General features: G+C 57.0%; 1 protein-coding gene across 1 annotated transcript; it reads right to left on the bottom strand.

Annotated features, from left to right (window-relative positions):
• Positions 1 to 393: 393 nt before the first annotated feature.
• On the bottom strand, positions 394 to 20134 carry RELT (RELT TNF receptor). Its single transcript, XM_004381947.2, has 11 exons — positions 20081 to 20134; positions 8302 to 8371; positions 6849 to 6923; positions 6544 to 6710; positions 6273 to 6352; positions 5035 to 5292; positions 3580 to 3660; positions 3201 to 3282; positions 2779 to 3036; positions 2102 to 2300; positions 394 to 1953 (listed from the first exon to the last, which is right to left on the bottom strand). Exons 2-11 carry the CDS (start codon positions 8347 to 8349, stop codon positions 1906 to 1908), a joined length of 1296 nt encoding a protein of 431 aa, XP_004382004.1. The 5' UTR covers positions 8350 to 8371; positions 20081 to 20134; the 3' UTR covers positions 394 to 1905.
• Between the last annotated feature and the right edge of the window lie 3462 nt (positions 20135 to 23596).

Below are 23596 nucleotides of genomic sequence, written 5' to 3'. Positions count from 1 at the left end.
ATGACTCACTTTCTCTAGAGCCGTACTGTCCAATATGGTGGTCACTAGCCACGTGTGGTTTTTGAGCGCTTGAAATATGCTAGCTCATATTGAGATGTGCTTTAAGTGTAAAATACACACTAGGTTTTACCAAAAAGAATGTAAAAGGGGTTATTAATAATTTTAAAATTGATTTTATGTTGAAGTGAAAATATTTTAGATATTATTGGGTCAAATAAAGTATGTTACTACTGTAATTAAAATTAAGTTCACCTGTTTCTTTTTGGCGTCCCTGGGTGCTGCAAAAGATTAATGTTCTTGGCTGCTAACTGAAAGGTTGGAGGTGCGAGTCCACCCAGAGGCGCCTCAGAAGAAGAGCCTGGAGACAAGTCAGCCATTAAAAACTCTATGGGGCACAGTTCTACTCTGACACATAGGGGGTGGCCATGGGTTGGAATCAACTTGACGGCAACTGGTTAGTGGTCTTTCTTTGTACTTTTAAAAAAATGTGGCTACTAGAACATTTTAAATGTGTATGGGGCTCACATTCTATTTCTGTGGCCAGCACTGCCTTCAGACACTTCAGTGAGACCCAGGTGAGGTTAGGGGCCTCCTCAGGAGCCCCTGCTTCACTGATGCCAGGTCACCACCTGCCAGGGAGCAGGCCCTGGGAGGGAGAGATGGTCTGCCTGGCACACGGTGCCCAACCCAGCGCAGCACTCAAGAGCAGTGTGCTGAATGGACAGACGACCTGGGGAGGCAGCAGGAAAAGAAGCTCCTCACAACACCACTCTCCCACCTTTTATTATTCAATAAATGGATGGGGATGTGAGGGTAGGACAACAGCAAAGTTTCAATAAATAAAAGAAATGGGGTCGGGGCAGTGGGCCCGCGCCTGCACGGCACCACATAAATAACCAGGTTGCTGAGCAGAGTTGGGGGATAGGTGCTGGGCCAGGCAGTCACCCGTGCTGCCTGGGGCTGGAGGACAGATGCACCAACACCACAGGGACACAGGAACCACTGAGGCCAGAGGCGCCTCTCTAGCCCCATCCCCCCATCCCCCAAGCTCCTGAGATCTTGCGGGAGGGGGCAGCTGGGCAGGCTGGGGCTCATGCACCACAGCCCTGCCCAGGTCAAGTCTGTTTTTCCATTTTCATTAAAAACAGTGGGGAGAGGGGCATGCACATGCATTAAGCCCCTTCTGTAGGTAGAGCATGGATGAATAGCCCCATGGGGGCCTTGAAGGCGGAAGCCCCAGCAGTAGCAAAACGGGGCCAGGTAAAGCTACTAATGGGAGGGGGTGGCACAGAGTCAGGCTCATCCCCCACACTGGACCCAGCCCAGAACCTGCAAGGAGCTGGAGAGGCCTTGGGCACCAAGACGTCCTTTTCTCCCCACTTCACAGTCAAAAAGCTGGGACCCAGCGATGGACAGGGACTTTTCAGGATTAGAACCCAGGAATTTAGCCCCCAGCCCAGGGCTTTTTGGTGCCCCTTCCCTTTACAGGACCTGCTGGAGGAAGAGGTGCCTCTGCTCTGGGGCCCTGTACAGAAGCAGGGATGGGGCCAGGGGTGCCCAGCAGAGGGTCCGTCCCTTCCACCAAAGTTACGCTACCTGCTGGTACAGAGAATCCTGCAGGCTCCTAGGATCTGGCCAGGGCAGGTGTAGCGGCATCCTGCAGGGGAGAAACGGGGGCAGCAGGGGCCTGGGGTGGGCTCTCGCTCTGCTCCTGCACAGTGCCTGCCAGCTGGCCTGCCTCCCCACTAGGTGGACGGTCCCACTTCCAGGTCTTGGCTTCTGCTGTTCTGTCCACTGGGCCACTGCTTCTTGGTCCTCACAGGCCCAGTTGCAGCTCTACCTCCTTCAGGAAGCCACTGGAACCTCCCAGAGCTGGGCTGCAGTGTCCTCAGACTAGACAGCCCTTCAGATGACCAGGTTGCTCTCACTTAGCCGGACCACATAGCGGCTCTCCTGGGGGAGAGGTGAGGGTCAGAGCTGAGTCGGGGGCCTTCTGGGCTCCAGGTGCCCCTGCCCAGGGCCCCCTGCACCCTACACCTCCCCTGTCTTTGGTAAGGGTTGGACCATGCGCCCACAGACACCTCCCCTCTCTGGCCCTCACCTCAGCCTTCTTCTCCAGTGGGGGCTTCAGCCACTTGGTGTGGTTTGTGCCGCTGCTCAGCAGTGCCCGCTGCTCAGCGGGGAGGCCAGGTTGTGAGGAATCAGGGAAATCACCCCCTGAGGGCCCAGCCTCTGTGATGGTCTTCACCTCAGATGCTGCTGAACTTGTCCGCTGCTCAGGAATTCGAGCCACACGGAACCTATGAGGAGAGGTGGTGCAATCCTCCCGTTAGAGGTGGGGAATGGCAGACGCAGTGAGGGCAGCACCTGCCCAGGGTCACACAGCAAGTTTATGGGTCAAATCCTGAACCTGTCAACACCTGAGCCCGAGCCCTTCTCAGCGCCCTCCCACCTGCAGATGAAGCGTTCTCTCTGTACCCAGCTCCTGGGCACCCAAGCCCTAGATTGCAGGTAGACTGTCCCTTGCCCTCAGGGGCCCCAGGTGCAGTGGGGATCAAGATCCTGCCTGCCTTGAGGACCCAATGGCTCCAAATGAGACAGAGCATGCTGGGAGGTCTGGACTTCTCTCTGGCCACCCCCACTGCTCAGAGAGTCACACTGAAGCACAGGAAGGGGTGTCCACTGATGAGCAGGGTGTTTAGGGTTGACCCAGGGCCCTGCCTCCCCACCCAGCTGTCGTGTCTCTCCCTGACCCTGCAGTCTCTGTGCCTGCCTCACCTGCCCACAGACAGGATGGTGATCTCCCCCTGGCGTCCTGTCTTGGCCCCGGCCTTAGGAGCCCGGGCTGAGCTGGGCAGGAAGCTGGGAGCAGGAGTGATGGCTGCTGCAGCCTCAGGGGACAGCAGCACCTCGGGCCACTTCTTCTGGCTACATCGGGAGCAGCAGGAACCAGAGAGTGAGGCCAGGCCCTGCACAGTGTGGAGGTGGTGGCGATGTGGGCAGATGTGTGGCATGCTGGGGGTGCCTGGTGGCAGCCTGCAAAAAAACACACGTGGGAACCCAGGGCCAGGAGACCCCAGGAGGTGGAGGAGGGGCATCAGAGTGACAGGAGAGGGAAAATACCCGGGTGGGGAGTCCTCAGGAGGCAGGCTGATCATCGGTGTGTTTTGGCCTCCCTCTTGCCCCACCTGACCACTCACCTGGGCACAGGCCCATGGTTTGTCTGCACCAGCTGTTTGCTGTGATACTCCTTCAGCAGCTCCTCCAGGGCCGCCGCGTTCTCTGTGGGCAGCTGCAGTCAGAGCCCAGCTCTGGCCATGAGGGGCAGTGCCCCACTCCCAGTGCAGGCCTCCCCTACCTACTACCCACCACCCCCAACCTGGGCTGTGTGCCTCTTCCTCCACCCTCATCAGGCAAGAACAGGAGGAAAGGGGCCTGCACTGTCAGCTGTACTCAGTCAGGAGGGCCAGGCTGGCCCAAGGCATCACAGAGGAGTGGGGCAAAGCAGGGCTGCCTCACAGGCTCTGGGAGGAGACCCTCCTCTCCAGGGCACTGGGGCAGGTCGGACAATCCCCTCACCTTTCTTCTCTGTGATTAGGCGCACCAGGACCCCGATGGTGTCCTCGTTGGCATCCTCGGTCCGGTAGGCAGGGTTGATACCTGGGGAAGAGAGCAGAAGTACCATGATCTCAGGAAGTCTGAGGGGGTACTACAGGCTCGGGAGCTATGCCAGGATCTGCCAGCAGAGGGCGCCCCAGACCAGATTCACAGCAGCCAAGGCCATGCGTGCATGTGCCTCTGTGCGTTTAGGTGGCAGGGGTCCCCAGAGACCTGCACACGTGGGACTCTTGGCCTCAGCCTTGGTTCACAGAAGCTCATGATCAACTTTACAACCCAGCATCGCCACTTCCTGCACCCAAAAATCCCAGATACTTAGAGGTTTTGGGGGCTATCTGAACTCCTGGGTCCCTGCAGAGTGAGGCGAGCCTTCAGCCTCTTCTGGGCCTGCCCTCTCCCTTCCTCAGCCTCAGGAAGCTGTGGGCTGCCTCCCTGCCCAGAGCCCCCATCTCCAGCACACACAGCCATTCCAGGCCTACTGCCTCCTGCACATCACCCTGTCTATATAACTATTTAACTGAGAGCCCTTGATCAGCGTGGGCCAAAGCCTCAAGGGTGTGAGAACGGAGCCACTGTGATCAGTCTTGGGGCCAGCAGCAAACAGCTCCTAGGACTTCCACCCAGACAGCAGCTAGCAGTTAAACGGAAGTCACTAGATTAGGAAAACAAGTGCCGTCCTAGGTACAATGACCCTGAGTTGCCATCTTTCTGCCTGCCTGCCCCCTCCAGACTTCAGTGTCAGGAGTTGAGAGGGGCTTGGGCAAGCCCCCAGGCAGCCTGGGGAGCTGGCATGGGAGATGCTATTTCAATTTTGACTCTGCCACAGGCTCCTGTGGGCCCAGAGCAGTATATGTGCATGTGGGGGCACCCTGTCCTACTGGTCTTCAGGGAGAGGGGGAAAGGTGGCAGCATCCCAGGGTAGGAAGGAGGAATGTGCCTCTCCTTCTGGCTCCAGGACTTGTAACTCAAACCACAGCCTGGAGCTGAAACTTGAGCCCCTCTCAGTGCCTGCTCCTGACACTGGGAATTCCGCCTGCTCCAGGCCAGAGGTTGCACTGAATACGAAGGAGGCAGTCTGACCCTTGAGCCACACATACAACTGGAGCCCCCAAGGAGTCCAGAACTCTTCAGGTGGACAGGGCCTCACCCAGGGCGAGAATCCTGCTGAAGCCACTTGACCAGCTGTTCTGCCTCTGCTCTGCTCCCGTTACACCTCAGGCCACCTTGTCCTTCTGTCCCCTTTGTAGTCTGCAGCTGTCACCCCTGTGGCCCCAAGTGTAGCACCCCCAGGAAGCTCTCCTGATTAGCCCTCTCCCTGGCAGAGGTAGGTTCCCTCTGGGAGCCCCCGAACTGGGCTGGGGCTGTGCTAGCCCATGTCCTTTGGCCTCCCCACCCAGACCCCAGGCTGGGGCTCACCGCTGCCTCCGCCTCCGGGGCCAGGCCCGACCTCCTTGTGGGCTGTGCAGTGGTAGCCCTTCCGCTTGAGCAGGTTACACACCAGGATGCCCAGCAGCCCCATGAGGCAGAAGACGGGCACGATGGCGACCACCGCATACTGTGCAGCTGTCTCCTCGGGGCTGCCCGCCCGCGTGCCGTTCCCAGACTGCCGGGTCTCCCCACTGCTGCCGGCCCCTGCTGCCACCTCCACACCACGCCGGGCCCGACGCCCCCACACTGAGCACCACGGAGGACGGGGGCAAGAAAAGGCAGAGGCAGAAAGAAACACACATTCAGAGAGGCAGAGAGGGTGTATGGAGGTAGTGGTAGAGGACTGAGGTGTCCAGAGCAGCCCACTCCCCGCCACACTGGGGAAGCAAAGGCCAGTTCACCCCCTTTCCCTCCCGGAGCAGATTAACCAGTCAGCAAGGTATGCACAGGCTTACTTGTGTTTACTTAACTAATCTGTGGTGTACAGTTTCACATGGGTTGTGAAATTGTACACTACAGATTAGTAAGTAAGCACAAGTAAGCCCCTGCATACCTTGCTAATTACTGGGTAATCTGTCCCTGCCCCCTCCTTTCGGCCATCTGATCCGTCAGCCTGAGCAAGGCCTCTGTCTTGCTGCTTACTGCAGCCTCTTCTGGACAGCCAGCCCCTTAGTCCCCTGTCCACCCATCATCTTGGGGACAGAGGGGTGAGCAGAAGGCACACACAGCACACGCGTGGACACAGGGACCTAGGATGGGCCACCCCATGACTCAGTCCGTGGATTAGTTGCCTCAGAAAATGACTGATCCAATGGGTGAGCGGAGGTGTGTGCACATGTGCGAGTTTTTGCATGTGCACCTTTGTGTGTGTGCACGTGTGCAAGTGTGTGCATGTGCGTGTGCTCACTCATCTGCACGGGTCTCTGAGGGGTTGGGGAGGGGGCTGGTCAGGATATGAGCCCACCAGCTCCAGGTGCCCAATCCCCAACCCCCATGCTGTGTGGGTCCAGCTGTGGCTGCCACTTGCTGAGCAGTCTCTGCTACTCAGAAACCAGGTGGGCAGACACACAGAGCCAGTGGCCACGTCCCACGGGTGTGCTCCTTCCCTAGGCCACCACAGTGAGAACCCCTCTGTCCCTAAACGATCACTGCAGGGGCTCCTGGGCTCAAGCTCGTCCCTCCCACACACGCCACCCCACCAGTCCTAGCCCCAAACTGCCACTCACCATTACAGCTGCGAGTACCCGGAGGTGCCCAGGAGCAGGGCTGACATGGAACGTGGGGGGCCCCCTCAGGAGCAAACCACCTGCAGGGAGGGAAAATGTTACTGGTTCCCCAAAATCTATCCTTAAGAGAGGCTGGACTCCTACCCAGTCACCCTCCTTGATACTGACCAATCCCAGTTAGCAGATGGGGAGACTGAGGCCTACGCGGGGTGGGGGTGACCCAGGGTCCTCGTCACGCAGCCATGAGCCCCACACCCCACCCATGGCTCACCCAGGCTGGCAGCCTCCACACAGTGTATCTCGAGTCGCCGAACCCGCCTGGGCCTCCAGCCTCCCTCGAGGGCTGCAGCAGGTGTGGGGTTGGCATGGGCTGGGGCCCCATGAGGCTGAGAATGTGCCTGGGGGGCAGGACCTGCACAACGTACCCTGCCCCAGGTCCTGTGGGGGGAAAGGGGAAGAACAGAGCCAGGAGCCGGGACTGAGGTCACTGGGGAAGCCAGGCCTAGTGGCTCCTCCACTTGTCCCCAACAGCCTTCCCAGGACTAGGCGATGGGAATGGACTAGGGCAGTGCTTACCAGGCTGGGCTCCTCCCCAGGCGGGCACTGCCAAGGTATCGTCGATGCTGGAGTGGATGGAGGCCAGGGCAGCAGCTGTAAGAACAGTGGGTAAGAGGGCGTTGAGGGCGGCAGAAAGCACCAGAGCATGGGATCTCTGGGGTCATCCATCCACAACCCACTTCCCTGAGGCCTCCGGAGGGGGACAACTGACCACACAGGGCCACCCCATCCAGGCTCCAGGGACACTCTTCTAACCCTAAACCTCATGCTGCATGTGAAAACTGTCCTGCCCCACGCCTGTTGCATCGCCACCCACATGGGCAGGGAGAAACCACATCTGCTTCCGGCAAGTGCTGGAAAGCCCCAGCCAGGGCTGGATCAGGATCTCAAGCTCTTGGGTCTCTGAGTCACAACCTCTCCAGCTAGCCAGGAGGATGAGGAGGAAATGCTTCCGAATTCCTCTCTCAAATTCCGCCCCTCTTCCTGTTGCCTTGGTTGCCTTCCACCACCATCACAGCTGGACATGTCATTAACTGGCTTCTGCTTATCCTCCCCGGGGCCAAGTCTGCAGCTGATGCTTCCTATTCCAGTCTCTCTGCGTCTTCACATCCTCCTCCATGACCTCCCACCACGCAAGGCCACCCTGCTTACACCCCTGCACCGAAACAGGGCAGGGTACATCCCAAAAGAATGTGACCCCTCCCCCAGCCCATTCCACTGGGACAGGAGCTCCCTCTGCCTCCCATTTTCAGGTGTGACCTGTCTCCCTTAATCCCTTCTGCTGTGGGGAGACCCCCATCGTCTCTGGTTTGGCTGGTGCTGGCTTGGGGGCGGGGGGTACAGAGCAGTGCAAGCCACTCTTAAGGGCAGAGGAAATGCCACACGAGGCTCTGGGGACTTCCTCCTTCCCCAGACCTGGCTCCCAGCACCTGCTGGACCCTGGAGACCTCCTGCACTGGAGCAGCCAGGACTGAAGCCACGTCTTGCTCTCGCTGGGTTTCCAGTATCACAGCAGAAAAACGGCCCCCCCAGACCAGACTCTAAGTTACCGCCTGAGGCTACAAGTCTGTAACCGAGTCCCATGAGGCTCTGGGCAGTTGGCCAGTCTCTGATTCTGGGATCTGGACTCTGGGGTCCCCGTATCTGAGGTGCTAAGGTTCTCAGGCTCTAAATCCCAGGCCTCTTCTGCCCGATTTCCTCTTTTCCTGGCCCATCCTCCTTGCTGCTCTGTTCCCACGCCTAGCATCTTGCCCTCAGCCATGCTGGCCTGTCTACAAATGCCAGCAAGTCCTGCCTTCTCCCTCCCCGCAGGGTAGACCAGGGGGGTGTCCAAAGGTTGGACTGCCTCAGACTCTTCAAAGGAAGAGCTGACTACCCAGCACCACCCAACCATGGGTTCCTCCCTGGAGGGCTGGGGTGCAGGGCTCAGGACTCAGCTCCTCAGCTCCCCATGGTCCCATCCCCAGCTCACCACAAGGAAGCAGGACAGGGACCAGTGCAGGGGGCTCAGCTTCATCATCAGGCCCAGGGCGGTCGCCAGCCTAGAGCAGATGGAAGGAGGCTCAGTGGAGGGCAGGAGGAGGCCAACAGGGCTGCACGGGGGCTTGCAAGGTGCTGCAGGGGAGGCTGAGCACTGGGCAACTCAGCCTACACCACCTGCTGAAGCCTGGGTAGAAGTGGGGGTGCCCTGTGAGGGGCCAGGAAGGGGAGGCAGAGGCTCTGCCAGGCTTGTGAGGCTTCCCAGAGGAAGGGCTTCTTCCTCTTCCATAAACAGCCAGGTGCCCTGGACCATCGCCAGGGGAGCCTGTGAGGCAGGAAGCCTGAGGTGGCCTTTGGGGGAGAAGGGGACTGAAGGGGCTGGCACCCCTCCCCCAGCCTCTCCACCCTCATCTCCAACTCTCCAGACTCTTGCCACCCAGAACTGCTTATAGGTCCCCAAGCATGCCGGCTCTCTGTCCTCACTCTTGCCATTTCTGCTCCAAGGAAGACCCTTTCCCCAACGCTTCAAATTCCAGTACAAAGACCTTTTTCCAGAAGCTTCCTTAGACCTCACCTTTCCCCAAAGCTAGGTCAGGGCCTTCTCTTGCCCCCAGAGCTCCTGTGTGTGCCTCACTCCTACCCCATCACATTCCTAGTCTTTCCACGTGGCCATGGCCCCCTGTCTGCAGCTGGTTGGCCCCCCAGGGAGGGCTGGGACGTGTCTGATTGTATCTCTGCCCCAGTGCCAGGCAAGGGCTGGGGTTGGGCAGACCTGTGGGGGTGGGGGTGACAGTGATGGCCAGCACTCAACCACCAGTCACCTCTTGAGCACCTACTGTGTGCAGAGCACCTCCTGTGTGCTAAGCACTGCCCTCAGTACCAGGGCAACAGGTATGACAGGACAGACAAGGTCCTGTCCTGGCGAGCTCACATTCCAGAGAGTGGTCCTCTGCCAGAAGGTAGAAATCGCCAAGAAAAACAACCAAAGCAGATGAGAGTGATGGGGCAGGAGGGGCTCGAAGAAATGTCAGTGGTGGCTCCGCGGGACCCTCACTTGAGACGAGGCCCCCTCTCTCAGACCTTTTCTCCTGAAATAAGCCTCCAGCCTAGTCTTTGGAGCCAGTAGACAAGGTTGAAACAGCAGGAAGAAGGATCTGCATTAGACAACAAAAGGGATTGTGGCAAACCAGGAGTTCCATCATGTACTTGCAAGAGGACTGGCTTCAGGGTCACGTGGGTGAGGGAGGCCCCATTTGTCTGGCAGCAGCAACAGGCCACACACAGTCTCTGAGCCCCAAGGGGCAGCGCCCCCGTTTCCTATGCCTCGGAACAGGAAACAAGGCCCATGGCTCTCCGGCAGGCTGGGGAGACCCTGCCTGGAACCCGCACTGTCTAATGCCAAGCCTTGTGGGACAGCCGGGCTGAAGTAGATCCCAGATCATGTGAAGGCCCCTTGCCTGTGGGCGGCCGGGCATCCTGACTGGAAAAGTAGTGAGGAAACCGATCTGCCTGACCTCGCTGCCTGGCCCTGCACAGACCTTTCTGGGCCAGGGGTGTGAGTTACGTCCCAGGGGGAGGGGGAGGGGCGGCAGTCACACCATCCTTGGGACTCTCCAGGTCACGGGCAGCAGCTCTGGGCCCCAGGCCAGCTCAGGGGAAAACCAGGGGTACGAAAAGGCCAGCCACAGAACAGGGTGAAGGCCACACCTAGCAGTCAGCACTCAGCAGATGGTATACCCTGATTCACCCACCCCTTTGTCCCTCCTCAAGTCTGGTCACCAAGTCTTCCTTTCCAGTTTCTGCCCCCAAAGTGTCCCTACCCCTGGCCCAGGCTCACCTCCCCCCAAGCCCTTCTCCCCATGACCCTCTTCTCTGTTCTCCAAGGGACCCAACCCACAGACCTGACATGAACCTGAGGTCCTCAGGCTGTCCCCACATCCCTGCCCAGCCCCCAGCCCCAGCACTCCTTCATGTCCCGGGTGGGCCCAGCGGTGTGGGGGAGAAGGGGGAGTGAAAAGTGTGGGGGAGAAGGAGAGTGAAAATTGTGGGGCCAAACAAGCACAGAGGAGAGAGCCCCTATCTCATCCTGTACCCTGGTTGGCACCAGTTGAGTGACCTAAGCCTGCAGGGGGCGCTCTGTGCAGAGGAGGCTCCCTGTAAACTAGACTTCAGGGAGAAAAACGTGGCCCAAAGGCCCAGACACGATGCCAGCAGGGGCCCACTCACAGACACTCATTGCCTAGCATCCTGCGCCTTCTAATTATGTGCCTTCTAATTACCCCAAACCGGCACTTACTCCAGTCTGGCTGCCCAAGTCTCTGTTTTCAGCCAGCACCCCCAGCCCCCACTCAGCCCAGACGGGACCCTGATGGACCAGCCTGGCTGCCCTGAAGACCTCGTCCACACTGGTGCACACTCTTGCTGCTCCGGCCCCCTCCTCACACGCACTCCTTCCCCACTTAGCCTGTGGCGTCTAATCCCTTAGCCCTGGAACCGTGACCTAAAAGCAAACTCGTTTAGAAGCCCCTCAGCCTATCTTGGCAGCTACGAAGGCCTCATCCCCACCCCTCTGCCTTGTCCTGAAGGCTGAGCAGTCAGTGACCTTCCAAAGCCAAGTGCTTCCTGAGGGCTTCCTGGAAGAGGGTGTCAGAGAGGGGCAGAGCAAGGCCCCAGGAAGGGCGAGCACCCTCAGCCTACAGATGGGAGAGCTCCTCTGCAGCTGGAATAGGATGGATTGAGCGCTCTCCCAGTAGCGTCGTCTGACCCAGGGGGGTTTTAGCAGAGAAGAAAGTTAGCTTAGAGATCACTCCTCCCCAGGGTCTCCAACCTGGGGGCCCATCCCCACTGCCAGCAACTCCCTGTGGGACAAGAGCCCACCGCTTCACCTTACTGGGTCTCAATCTCCTTGTCTGCAAAATGGGGATGCTTATCTCCCGTGGCAAGGCTGTCATGAGGCTTATATGACATAATGAGCCTAAAATAGGTCATGTGATTCCCCCACCCCTTTTTTCCCCTCTGCACCGCTTGTGCTCGTCACGGTTTGTAATTAAGTATTTGTTTGCTTACTTGTTTATTGCTTACTCCCCACTAGACAGTAGCAAGGGTGGGAATGTCTGCTTTATCTACCACAAAACCCCACACTCAGCCTAGTGTCTGGGGCCCAGCCCAGGCCCCCACAAAACAGACTCCTTGAAGTGGGGGGAGGGCTTCCTCAGACTTGCCCCTCCTCCAAAAAAAAATGCTAACACAATTAGAGTGAGAAATTCCCTGGAAAAAAGCCAACTAGCAAAGTCCCGGCCCTGGGCCCCAGAGAGAGGTGGAAGCTGGAGGCGTAGAGCCCCAGGGAAGTACAGCCAGAGAGAGGCCTCAGAGAAAGAGGAAGCCAGCCCACTCCGCCCGCCCAGTCCACCGGCAACTTCTCCTTTCCCAGAATTGAAGCTCGGGTCACCCAAGCCTCTGCCATGTCTCTCTGCCCCAGCCTGGGTTCCTCCTCTCCTCCCATACGTTCCCCTGTCCTCGCCTTGCTTCTCCCTCAAAGGCTTCCATCGTCAGCTCTACCGAACCCCAAATCCTGAAGATCATCCCACCCTGCCCCTCTTGCCTCCAGTTCAGACCTACCCTGCAGCCAAGGTGTCCTGGAAAAGTTTGGCCTTGGCCCAGCCCCTCACTCTCAGATGGTGTCCTGACCCACCCCAGCCAAGCACCCCTCCCTGCATACACACTACAGCCACCTGATCTTCTTTTGGGCCCTCGGACACACTTGCCTCTTACCCTAGCCCTTGTACTGACTGTTTCCTCTGCCCTGAAGCCCCTCCCATCACTTGGTCAACACCTCTTCCTTCAGAGCTCAGCTCAAAGTCACTTCCTCCTGGAAGCCCCCTCCCACCAGCCACCACTTCTCCTTCAGCATTAATCTCCTTCCTGCGTGTGATGATCCTGTGTACCAGCCCCTCCATTCCCAATGCCAAGCACAGGGCCCGCCCCTGGTATGTAGATAGGTGGGGATGTGGAAAGGCACTCTCAGTAGAGGGTAGAGCCTATGCTAAGGTAGGGAGGGCTGGAGAGCAGGGTGATGGTTAAGGAGCCCAGAGCTTGGGGTTAGGCTCCCTTGGGGATATACACCATGGAAGACAAGTGCTGCCATCAGCCTGCCTTGCTCTGTTCTCCACTGGCTTTGTGGCTAGGGACCCCCCTGCAGAGGGCTGCCCGGAGGATAAGATGAGAGAATTCACATTAAGCCCTCAGCACAGGGCCTGGGGCAGAGCAATAACCATCACAAGAATATTGAATACACCATGGACTGCCAAAAGAACGAACAAATCTGTCTTGGAAGAAGTACAGCCAGAATGCTTCTTAGAAGCAAACAGGGCGAGACTATGTCTCACATACTTTGGACATGTTATCAGGAGGGATCAGTCCCTAGAGAAGGACATCATGCTTGGTAGAGGGTCATCGAAAAAGAGGAAGACCCTCAATGAGATGGACTGACACAGTGGCTGCCAAAACAGGCTCAAGCATAACAATGATTGTGAGGATGGCTCAGGAGTGGGCAGTGTTCCGTTATGTTGTGTTGTACATAGGTTCGCTATGAGTTGGAACCAGCTCCATGGCACCTAACAACAACTGCAGTCTGTGCCTCAGTTCCCTCATCTGTAAACTGGGGACGGGGTAATGGCACACACCTGACAGGGAGGTGTGACGTATAAATGAGGAATTCTCATTTGTGTTTACGGGTAGTGCTCGGCACTGAGCCAGGCTCCACCAGCGGTATCCAATTAGCCGCGGAGAAAATCTGAAGGTGGGGGTGTCAGAGAGGTAGAGGAGTCTGGAAAGGTCGGCAGGCAGTGCCCAGGTTATACCGAGCCTCACCTACAAGCTGAGAAGCTTGGCCTTCGCCAAGGCCTACAGGAGCCTTGAAGGGTTAAGTAGGGGAGAGAGAGATGTGTAACAATTCGCATTTCAGAGGGTTCACTGGGCTGCCTGCCAAGTGGAGGCAGGACTGAGGGAGATGGTGGTGGGAGGCAGGTACCTAGTATCTGGCAGGAGCTCTCTGGTGTAGGGCCTGGAGCAGAGGGGGTCAGGAGGCAGACACTTCTGTTTCCCAGCCAGCTGCTCCACAGTCTGTGGACCTCCCTCAGCTCCAGGGGCAAGGGTTGCCTGGAAACACAGCTGGACATGGGCCTCCCCCGGAGGTGGCTGCACCCGAAGCAGGAAGACAAAGGCCACCCGTCAACAGAGAAATCCAGGTTAGCGAGGAACCCGATCGTTCCCTGGCAACTGGGGCTGAAATAGGGCAGTGCCCACAGTAGGCGGTGGTGAGAGCAGCTAGGCCTGCCTACTTCCCATCCTCTACCCTAGGCAGGGACCCACTTCATCTTGCAAGTGAAATGAACAGCCCCGTTTCACACCTGGGTAAACTGAGGCCGGGGCAGTGTGGGTTACACAGTCAGTAAATGGTGAAGCAGAGATGGAGCTCAGGTCTGTCTGACTCTACCTTCCATCTCATTTTTAAGTGCTTGCCTCGTTTCTGTCTCCCCTCACTCTCGGGCGTAGCCCAGGACTCAACGTATAAATTCTCGGAGGAGTTGCCAACATACTGGTGGAGGCTAGTGAGCTAGTAGCATACAGCAGGTGGTTCAGCTGAGGGTGTATGCACACAAAGGACCCAGAAGGGCCCCCAGGAAGGAGATGCTGCCCCCACCCCAGCAGTCTATGGGGCCTCTGAGATTTGCCTGCATCAATACTCATTCGCATATTGTCCTAGTCTGTGCCAGCTCTGGTGGGAAGGGGTACTAGGAACTGTAAGAAGCAGGAAGGCTGGGGAAGGCCCAGAAAGCTGGGAAGGCTGGGAATTCCCAGACGGAGAAGAGGCCCAGGGTGGGGCCCTGGCTCCCTAGGGCTTTGGGCTGGGGGCCCAAGATGTGCAGAGGTTGGCTCAGGGTCACCCAGCAAGAAGAGAGCCCCCATTCCTGCCCCAACCCAGGCCTTGGGAAGCCATGATCTCCCAGGTTACAACCCTGGAGTGAGTACTCCAAGCAGGCTGGCTCCTAATCCTGCAATACTACATGGATGGGCAGCAGCTGCTCCCTGGCCATCCCTGGCCACCCCTGGCCCAGCTCCCATGGCCCTGCCCTTCAGATCCCCACTGTCTCCAGGCCTGGGCTGCCTCCAGGTCTGGACTTCAGTGGCTCAGGTGGGGCTAGGGGTGCTAATTGGCCCCTTGAGGCTAAGAAATGGGCTGAGGCGGCCAGACCTGGCCCACCCAGCTCCTCCCAGTCTGGCTTTGGCACAGATGCGATCCTTTCCCCCTTCCTTGGGCTGAGACGGGGGTTAGGGGAGAGGGGTGTCTGAGACCAGACAGTCATCCCTGGGGTGGAGCCAGGGCTCCCCAACACCCTCCTCACTAAGCACCTACTGCGTGCCCCATGCCCTTTTCAGACAGGATTTCACTGAACCCTCAAAGAAAGGGTTCCAGTTGAGGAAACGGAGGCTTAAGGAGGTTAAGTGATGACCTGTAACAACTTGGTCTCAGAGGAGACAAGACTTACCAACCCAGGGTGAGGGAGGAAGCAGCAGTCCTTGCCTATCCCACCCCAGGCCCGGCATCCCCACTGCTCCTCCATGTCCTGCCTCTAGCCTACCACTCAACCGCTCAGCACCGTGGGCCTTCCTGCGTGGCCCTGGGCAGGAGGAGGTCTTGAGACAGGAAGGCAAGAGGCCTGGGACGGGCTGGAGGACACCCCACTGCAACCCGCACCCTACTGCTACCTCCACCTCTGAGAAGCCTGGGCCACCTTTGCCTCCAGCCCCAACTATATATATGGAACCAAATCACCAACGTGGCAGGGCAGCTCAGAGCCTGCTCAGCACAGACACTGCCCCCTACCATCCCTCCCTGGAAAACTTGGAAGACATGGAGAGAGGCTTCTGGAGAGACTTTGGGGAGACCATAGCCCCAGCCTACCCCATTCTCTAACTCCTCCAGGCTCGGGGTGCTGGGAGAGGGATCCCTGAGCAATTCTGGGTCAGACCCCACCCAATGGAGCTGTGGTGAGGACTGGGGTCAGTACGTGTGAAGCGGGAAGGAATAAGGGTGGCTGGAACAGCCACATCTGGATTCAAGCTGTTTCTGCCACTTAGCAGCCCTGTGACCTTGGGCACATTACTTATACTCCTTCAGCTTTGGGGCCTTCCTCTGCAAACTGGGTACTCATCCCTAGCTCATGGGATACTGAGGGGATAAGTGGAGCCACTATGAGTAGTGCTGCCCAGTGCCTGGCCTGACAGTCTCTCTCGAGTGCCAGTCTTCACCATAGCCCCACGAAGGCCAGAGGAGGAACCTAAGCTCATAACGAGCAGCGCCCAGCCAAGGTCACACAGTGGCTTGGGAGCGGGCAAAAGTGCTTTGCGGAAGCCAACATAAATCCCAGCAGTGTGGATGGAGGACCCTGGCTGCCCATTTCCTAGTCCCTCTACAGGCCTGTAGCCACCTGTTCTCATGCCAGCTGAGGTCAGTCAGGAAGGTGAAGGGGGCTGAGTGTGAGCAGCTCAGCAGTCAGGACCCAGTCCCACAGCCCCAAGCCTCAGTTTCCTCCACTATAATTTGGGGCAACTGTGACTGTTCAGCTGACCTCACAGTGTGGACAGAGGATGCACTGACTTCATAGGGAGGGAACAATGGCTCTTCTTACAATCAGGCCTCAGCCCAGGCACCTCCTCCTGAAGGAAGCCCTCCCCTCCCCTGGCCCCCTCAAGCCCTGGCCCCGTCAGCCATTATTGTTTTTGGTCTCCTTCCTTGGGGTGGGGGTGGAGGCTCCTTGAGGGAAGGAGGGCAGGCAGGTAAATGCAGGAGGCTGGGCATGCAGCAGGGCCATGGTATGGAACCACCAGTGAGGATGTGCTGGTCCAAGTTTAGGTCCCTCCTCCTGGAAGGCCTCCTTCCTTCTCTTTCCACTCCCACACTCAGAACCTGCCTTTAACTGGTTGTGGAGGCCCCTCCGTCCCTCTCTGTCAGAGCCAACCAGCCAGGGCACACGCTCACAGCCGCATAGGCAGGTTATTTATAGAGTTCTCTCATCTTTCCCAGGGTGGCCAAGGAAAAGAACTCTGGCCTTCAAGGCAGACAGACCTGGGTTTGGATCTCAGCAACACTAGGGTCTTGCTGGTGACCATGGGCAAGTCTTTTCCCTTCTCTGGGCCTTGGTTTCCCTCCCTGCCTGTGTCTGGAGGTGGCTGATGACCCTCCTGGAGCATGAGGCTGAGGATGTGAGCACTTCAGCCTGAAATCCCAGGGCTGGGCACCCAGTAGGGACAGCGCTGACTCCCTCCTGTCTTTCCTGCCACACTAGCCCCACCCAGTGGCACGACCAAGCCCAGGCTTAGGCACACAGGGGCTCAGCACCCAGGGAGTGCTGAGCTCTGCCCAGGACCATATATCCTGGTGCCACCCAATCCTGAGCGAGGGATACGGACTGACAGGCCCTCAGGACAAACTCCCCTTCTTGTCCATTCCTCCTGCCCACTTGGCAGAATGGCTGGCCCCATAATGAAGGGAGTCTGGCCTCACCAAGCAAGGTCAGGGGTTAAACAGCCCTACCCACACCTCTTTTCCCTTCACATTGGCTAGACTGGTCCTCCCCAGTTCATGTGGCAGAACAGAAGGTAGGTACCCTGTCTGGAAGGCAGAGTCAGAATATCAGGGTTCTGAGGAGGCTTGGCTAAGTCCCTGCACTTCTCAGAACCTCAGTCTCTCCCTCTGTAAAATGGGGCTAGGACTCTTGGCTTTGTCACCTGACCCTATGAGTAGAGGTGGGGTGCTGGTTTTCCCTTGATGTCTCCCCTCCTTGGCCAGACACAGGCACTTCACCTCCCTCCACCAACTATCACACCAATCCCAACTGGGGCCACATGCGGAAACCTAGTCTGCCCCACCAGAAAGGTTTGGCTTGGTGGGGCACAGGGGAGCCTCCAGCAAGGCTGGGATGAGAAGAGAAGGTTAACCCTTCCCCTCTGTCTCCTGCCCCCGGGCCCTGAGCTATTTCCACCTCTTTGCTGAGGATGGAAATAACTCGGGCTCAACCCCTGGAGACCAGGACAGCTATTTTGATCAGCCTCAAGAAACACAGCTCCAGTCATTCCAGAGAGGACCCAAGGCCACCATGATCCCCAGCCCCAGCTCTCAGGGAAGCAGCAGCAGTGATCAGAGCTAGAAGGGGGCATCTCTTCGGGAAAAATGAGGAGACTGAGGCCCAGAGAAGGCGAAGCACCAGCTCAAGGTCACTCCCCACCTCTCCCCACCACAGAGTGTGATGCATTTGGAAATGTGCCCTAGACAACTCCTAAGAGTAGAATAGGGGCCTCTTGGGTATGGTGAAGGTCACCTGGGACTTTCAGTTATCCCTGCCATCCCTGTCCTTTGGAGTCTGAGCTGCGCTGCTAACTCTGGACACTCTTCAGAGCCATGTGGACACTACCAAAGCCAGTTGCAGATTCTAGAAGGCAGAAGATAGGCCTTTCTGGTGACCTCTGGCTGGGGCTACTGGTTAGGGGAGGGAGGATAAGGAGGAAGAGGAAGAGCAGGAAAACCACATAACCCACCCATCTACCCTCAGTGTTTCAGGCATGTGTGCACACACACACATACCACATCCAAAACTCACAATGGGACATCCTGGCAAGGCCATGCTTGCCACCCGAGTTTGAGAGAAGGAAGCCCAGATAAGCCATGAGCAGATATTAGGAAGAGGGTGGCCCTCCCTAAGCATCTCACAGGGCTTCAGGGTCACAAGAGCTGAATTCTGGTTCTGGCACTATCCTAACTCTACGTGACCTTGGGCAATCACTTTACTTCTTTGAGCCTCAGTTTCCTTCTCTGAAAAACAGTAAGCAATCCCAGAACCACTGTGAGGATTCAACAAGACAGCACATGATAGTGTTCAGCACAGTGCCTGGCATTGCTGCCCCTACCAACCCCCCAAGGATGCAATCAACATTTTTCAGAGGATGACAGCAGAAGACAGAAACTCCAGACCCACAAGCACTCACCACCACCTCCTGGGCTAGGGAGCTCGATTTCCATTCTATCCTGCACGAACCACAGACCTTCTTGTGGGCATGGGGGACTCAGAGGGGTCCAGCCCACATGGTGGAGGGGCCCTACTTCAGCCTTCCAGCAAGAACGTAGCCTCCTAGACCTGGGGAATTCCTGGGGAATAAATCTATACCCCACCCCTGCCCACCTCCAATCAGGGAACTGAAGAAAGGAAACCTGGGTCAGAGAAGTCAGTGTTTATGGATCAGAATTTTGGACCTGGTCCCAGGACCAGGCAGACTTTGGATAGGAGGTGAGGTCTTCTTGGCCAGTTGTGAAGAGAGTTCTGCTTCCCTAGCAGACACCCTGCCCTCACCCCTCACTGCAGTCTTTCTGCCTGGAGCAAAGGAAGGGAGAACAGAGACGGTTGACCCAAAAACAATAGAGGATCCCAAAGTGATGATTCACAGTCCGTTCACGGCCCACACCTCAGTGTGCAGATGGGGAGACTGAGGCTCAGCGGGGGCAGGGTTTGAGAGAGCAAGACTGTGCCTGGGCCCAGCGAAAATACAGGTTACTAGCGTGGCAAGGCTTTGTCAGGCTTCAGAAACCTCAGTGTGTGTGTATTTGGAGTTGAGTCTGAGGCTACCTGGGGCCCCTCTGCTGCTGCCAGAGATGTCACCCACCAGATGCCTCCCAGCCTTGTCCCCTCTCCCCCTGCCAGGGCAAGTCATTCAGGGTCCCCCCCTTGCTAAACTGAGGGGGCACTGTTCACTAAACTGAGCTCCTGAGGGGCATCCTCTTGGGGACAGTCCCTCAGGCTCCCCCTCCCCCCACCTTCCGCACTGCTGGAAGGTGTTTGAGGTCCCTCCTCTTTACACCTTTTACTCATTGCTCTGAGGCACAGATACATGTACTTACACACACAGTGACACTACACCCAGATTCCAAATACTATGGGCCCAGTGATTCCTGGGCTTTCTCACAGTCACTTTGGTTTCTTTTCTCTCCGTCTCTTTCACATACTCACACTGCCTGTCCTGGTCACACCACAGGCCACACACACTCAGTGACCTCAGTGACCAGGGTCTCACAGTAAGCTAGGGGTCACAGTCACACACAGTGACCCGAGGTCTCTCCCATACACACAGTCACACACGCACACTTGCCTGTCACAGACACACAGAGCCCCTCTGTGTTGCCTGCTCAGCCCCGCGTCACCACCCGGTGTCCCAGCCACACGTTCGCCCGGGCCGGGTTGCCTCATGCGCCGTGTCACTCATAGTCACGGGCTGACACCGTTCAGATCCTTCCCCCCGGGCCGCCCCGCGCCGCGGCCCCACCGAGGCGCCACCGTCCTGTCCCGCAACCCGTCCTGGTCTCGGTCCAAGTTCCCAGGCCCGGCTTCTCAAGCTGCAAGTTCCGCCGCTGCTTCCCCTTCCCTTTCACGCACCTACCAACACCGCACCGCGCAGGACCGGGCCCGGAGTCGCGGCCTGAGGACGCGGAGGACTAGGACAGGAGGGGACACAGCCCGGGTGAGGGGGCTCCGAGACAGGCACTGAAGGCCCCGGGAGAGGAGTGGGCGTAGCGAGGCGCGGGGATCGGGTTGCGGCATCCGCCGGGCGGGCGAACTTCCTCAGAGACGTGGGGGCGGCAGGGGTGCCACTCGGGTCCGCGTCCCTCTGGCCCCGCCTGCAGGGATCGGGGCCAGGTTGGGGGGTTCCGGCTCCCTTGTTACCTGGCCGCCCGGCCGCAGCTCCAGATCCGCTCCCCGCTCGACGCGGCGCCCCGGCCGGGCCGCGCAGCCTGCGCGCCTTTTGAATGAATCGCCTGCGGGGCCGGGAAGACGCGGAGCCCCGCCCCCCGCGTCACAGCCGCCGGCCCCGGCCCCGACGTCAGAGTCCCGGGCTCTTATCCCCGAACACCCCCACCTTGTGATGCCAAGGAGGGGCTCGCGTCTCTCCGGCCTGACCACGCTGCTCTACGTCGCCATCTCTCGCGTCCCCCGGGAACTGCAAGGGACTGCGCAGGACGAGGCCGTGGAGCCCAGGGGGCCCTCTTGGATCAGCCCCCTTTCAGGGCTTCAAGCCAAGAAAGAAGGGTTGAGTAATGAAAGATAAAGCGATTGGAAACTTGGATGCTACTCCTGGTCCTGTCACCATTGCCAGTTTAAATGGGGCTACCACAGCTGTCCCTTCCTAGGCCACGGCTTTCTCCTGGAAATTAGCAGCGAAGGAGAACGACCTCTCTCCTTGCCTTGCCGTGAGGCCCAGGCCTTCCCTTGGAAGCCGCCACCTAGTTGGTGAGAAAAGCCCCAGTGAAGGTGAGTCTATAAAGGAGGCTTAGCTTGTGGGCTCCTGCACATCCCTCAGGGTCCAGCCCAAATCTTTTTCCTTCCAAATGCCTTTCCTTCCACCACTCTGCACCTATACCCCTCTGCCAGGAGGTTAGTCCCTCCCTTCAGCAGGACAAGTGACACTCTGCTCTCCCTCTCTACCACCAGCTATTCCACCCCCGCCGATACCCAATGCCCAGGGTGTCCACCAGAGCAGTCACCAGGGGCACAGTCGCACAAACTTCAGGGCACCACTGACATTATATTCTTGGCTCTGTGAGTTGTGTCCCCTGGAGTTGTGCCACATGGTGGGCCAGGACTGGAGACAGCAGCTCAGCCGTTCAGAGTTTCCCTGACTCAGTACCATTCAGGGTATCCCAGGACAGCAGGGCTGGGAGGAAACTCAGACAGCAAGGAGGGCCTAGTGTTGGGGGCAGAGGCCTGGCTGGGATCAGGATAATCATAGCCCATGACAGAGGTGGAGGAAGGTAAGTAAGTCTGTTGGAGATAGATGGAGGGTGGCAGAATTACAAACAAACTGAGTCAGAGAATCTGAGCCTCCCAGTGAGGAGGTAGGGAGGGTCAGGTCCCCACGGTCCAGGAGATTCCAGGAGGAGAACTGGACACCTGTGGTGGGGAGGAGGTCAGAGGAAGAGTTTCCATTTCCCTAGGCGATGCCCAGGTTGTGGGGGAGGGCAAAAAGAGCTCCAGGTCACTGATGTCAGAATCATGGTCCCAGCCCTCTCATGTGTCAGTGGCGACCCCCAGGAACCTGTATCCCACATCCCAGCCATGAAGGGAGCCCACAGAGGGTCCATGCTGGGGACCTAATGAGGTAACCAGTGCAGCTCAGGATGCTGGGATGTGCATCCAAGGATGTTTATTCTTGCCCCTCACTCCTAGAAACGTTTTCTTTGTAAGGGGACCTTCCATACCCCAATTCCAAGTTCTGAAGTCCAGACGGTGGCATTTCAGGTCCTGCTTAATGGACCAAATGGGGTCCATGCTTTATGGTAAAGGAACACTGGATTTTAATCAGACACTGTAGAAGGGTCCAGGCCCATCTCTACGACCAGCTCTCTGTGAGGCTTTGGTCATCCTCCCCCCTCCCCCAGGACTGTTTCCCCATCTGAAAATTAGAGTGCTGAGCTTGTTGCCTAAATACCATTCTAGTTCTCTGTGGGAGAAGGCCATTTGCTTGCCCTGGCTGAGTAGTAAAGATGGGGATCAAGTACTTGAGCCAGAAGAAAAAAATCAAGGGTGGAGGGGCTGAGACGGGTTTTCCCCCATGGTTCTGGGGCCCTTGTCAGAAACTCTGGGCTCTCAGGATGCGGCTGTATCTAGTCAGGTGTCCTGGAGCCACAGCCCACACAGCCTCCCTAACCCCTTCAACCTTCCCACCCCCTGCACCCCTCAGGTTACGAAGGAACTTATTATTTACTGCTGGTTGGAATGCCATCTCCTCCTCTAGCTGGCTCTGACTCCGAAACCACTGCAGATGGGACCCTCCCTGAGACTCTGGGAGCCTCGAGATCCCCCGCCCCCCGCCCCCAAGTGGGAAGATGGAAAGAGTTGTGGAGACCACAGAAGAGATTTAGATTGGCTTTTTTTGGTTTGTTTTCTTTTTTTTTTTTTTCCTTTCTAAATTTAGTTTGTTGTTGTTGTTGAGAATATACACAGCAAAACATACATCAATTCAACAGTTTCTACATGTACCATTTAGTGACATTGATTACATTCTTTGAGTTGTGCAACCATTCTCACCCTTTTCTGAGTTGTTCCTCCCTCATTAACATAAACTCACTGCCGCCTAAAGTTCCTATCTAATCTTTCGAGTTGCTGTTGTCAATTTGATCCCATATAGATAGTTCTTAAAAGAGCATAATGCTCTAGGCAGACCTTTTTTTTATTAGTTAAGCTAAACTACTGTTGGGTTTTAAGATGACTTCAGGGGATGTTTTGGGTTTAAGGTTTACAGATTATCTCAGGGCAACAGTGTCAGGGGTTCATCCACCCCTCATGGGTCCAAAACGTCTAGAATCCATGAGAATTTGAAATTCTGTTCTGCATATTCCCCCTTTTGATCAGGATTCTTCTATGGAATCTTTAATCAAAATGTTCAGTAATGGTAGTCAGGCACCATCCAGTTCTTCTGGTCTCATGGCAAAGGAGGCAGTTGTTCATGGAGGCAATTAGGCACACATTCCATAGCCTCCTCCTATTCCTGACTCTCCTTCTTGCTCTCTTGCTCCAGGTGAATAGAGACCAATTGTTGAGGCTTGGATGGCCACTTGCAGGCTTTTAAGACCCCAGGCACTATGCAACAAATGCAGCGAACTAGGCGGTAGAACAGAAGCACTAAACACATTCTTAGGCCAATTAACTGGGATGTCCCATGAAACCATGACCCTAAACCTCCAAACCAAGGCACCAAATCTCATGAGGTATTTGGTTGTACATAAGTAGCCTCAGCAGCTACTTTTTTTTTTTTTATTGTTGTGAAATATCTATCACACAATTTTTGCCATTTCAACTTTTTACAGGTGATACAACTTATTGACAGTAATTACAATAATTGGCCATGCAACCCTACCCAGATTGGCTTTTTATGGAGCTTAGAGAATCACAGGCTGGAGAACAAAGGACTCTAAGAATCACAGGATTTTTTTCACTGTGGAAACCATAGGCTTTTAAAATCCTGGCATCTCAGATGGACCCACAGAATCTTAGCATTTGAATCCCTGAGCTGGGACCTCAGAGACCCTCTTGTTGAACCTCTCATAGTACAGCTGGGGAAGTGAGCCCAGAGAAAGCCCACAGCTCATCCTAGGAGGTGCAGCACAAGGCCCCAGTAACCTGGGATGAGCTGTGATAGTGACCTGGTGGCAGGGGCATGGGCTTGATGCCTAGTCCAGCACT

Source organism: Trichechus manatus, unplaced genomic scaffold, assembly GCF_000243295.1.
Source record: "Trichechus manatus latirostris isolate Lorelei unplaced genomic scaffold, TriManLat1.0 scaffold00088, whole genome shotgun sequence".
NCBI classification, from domain to species: domain Eukaryota; kingdom Metazoa; phylum Chordata; class Mammalia; order Sirenia; family Trichechidae; genus Trichechus; species Trichechus manatus.
Note: the sequence above shows the minus strand (reverse complement) of the source record. Positions and strands in the feature narration are given on the sequence as shown.

What these genes read in the sequence shown, in the direction of transcription:
- RELT (XM_004381947.2), bottom strand. Translation starts at nt 8,349, where the DNA reads ATGATGAAGCTGAGCCCCCTGCACTGGTCCCTGTCCTGCTTCCTTGTG. An exon ending in CCCTGTCCTGCTTCCTTGTG is followed by an intron (nt 6,924 to 8,301) that starts GTGAGCTGGGGA and finishes CTGTTCTTACAG; the next exon opens with CTGCTGCCCTGGCCTCCATC. An exon ending in CACTGGAGAAGAAGGCTGAG is followed by an intron (nt 1,954 to 2,101) that starts GTGAGGGCCAGA and finishes CCTCTCCCCCAG; the next exon opens with GAGAGCCGCTATGTGGTCCG.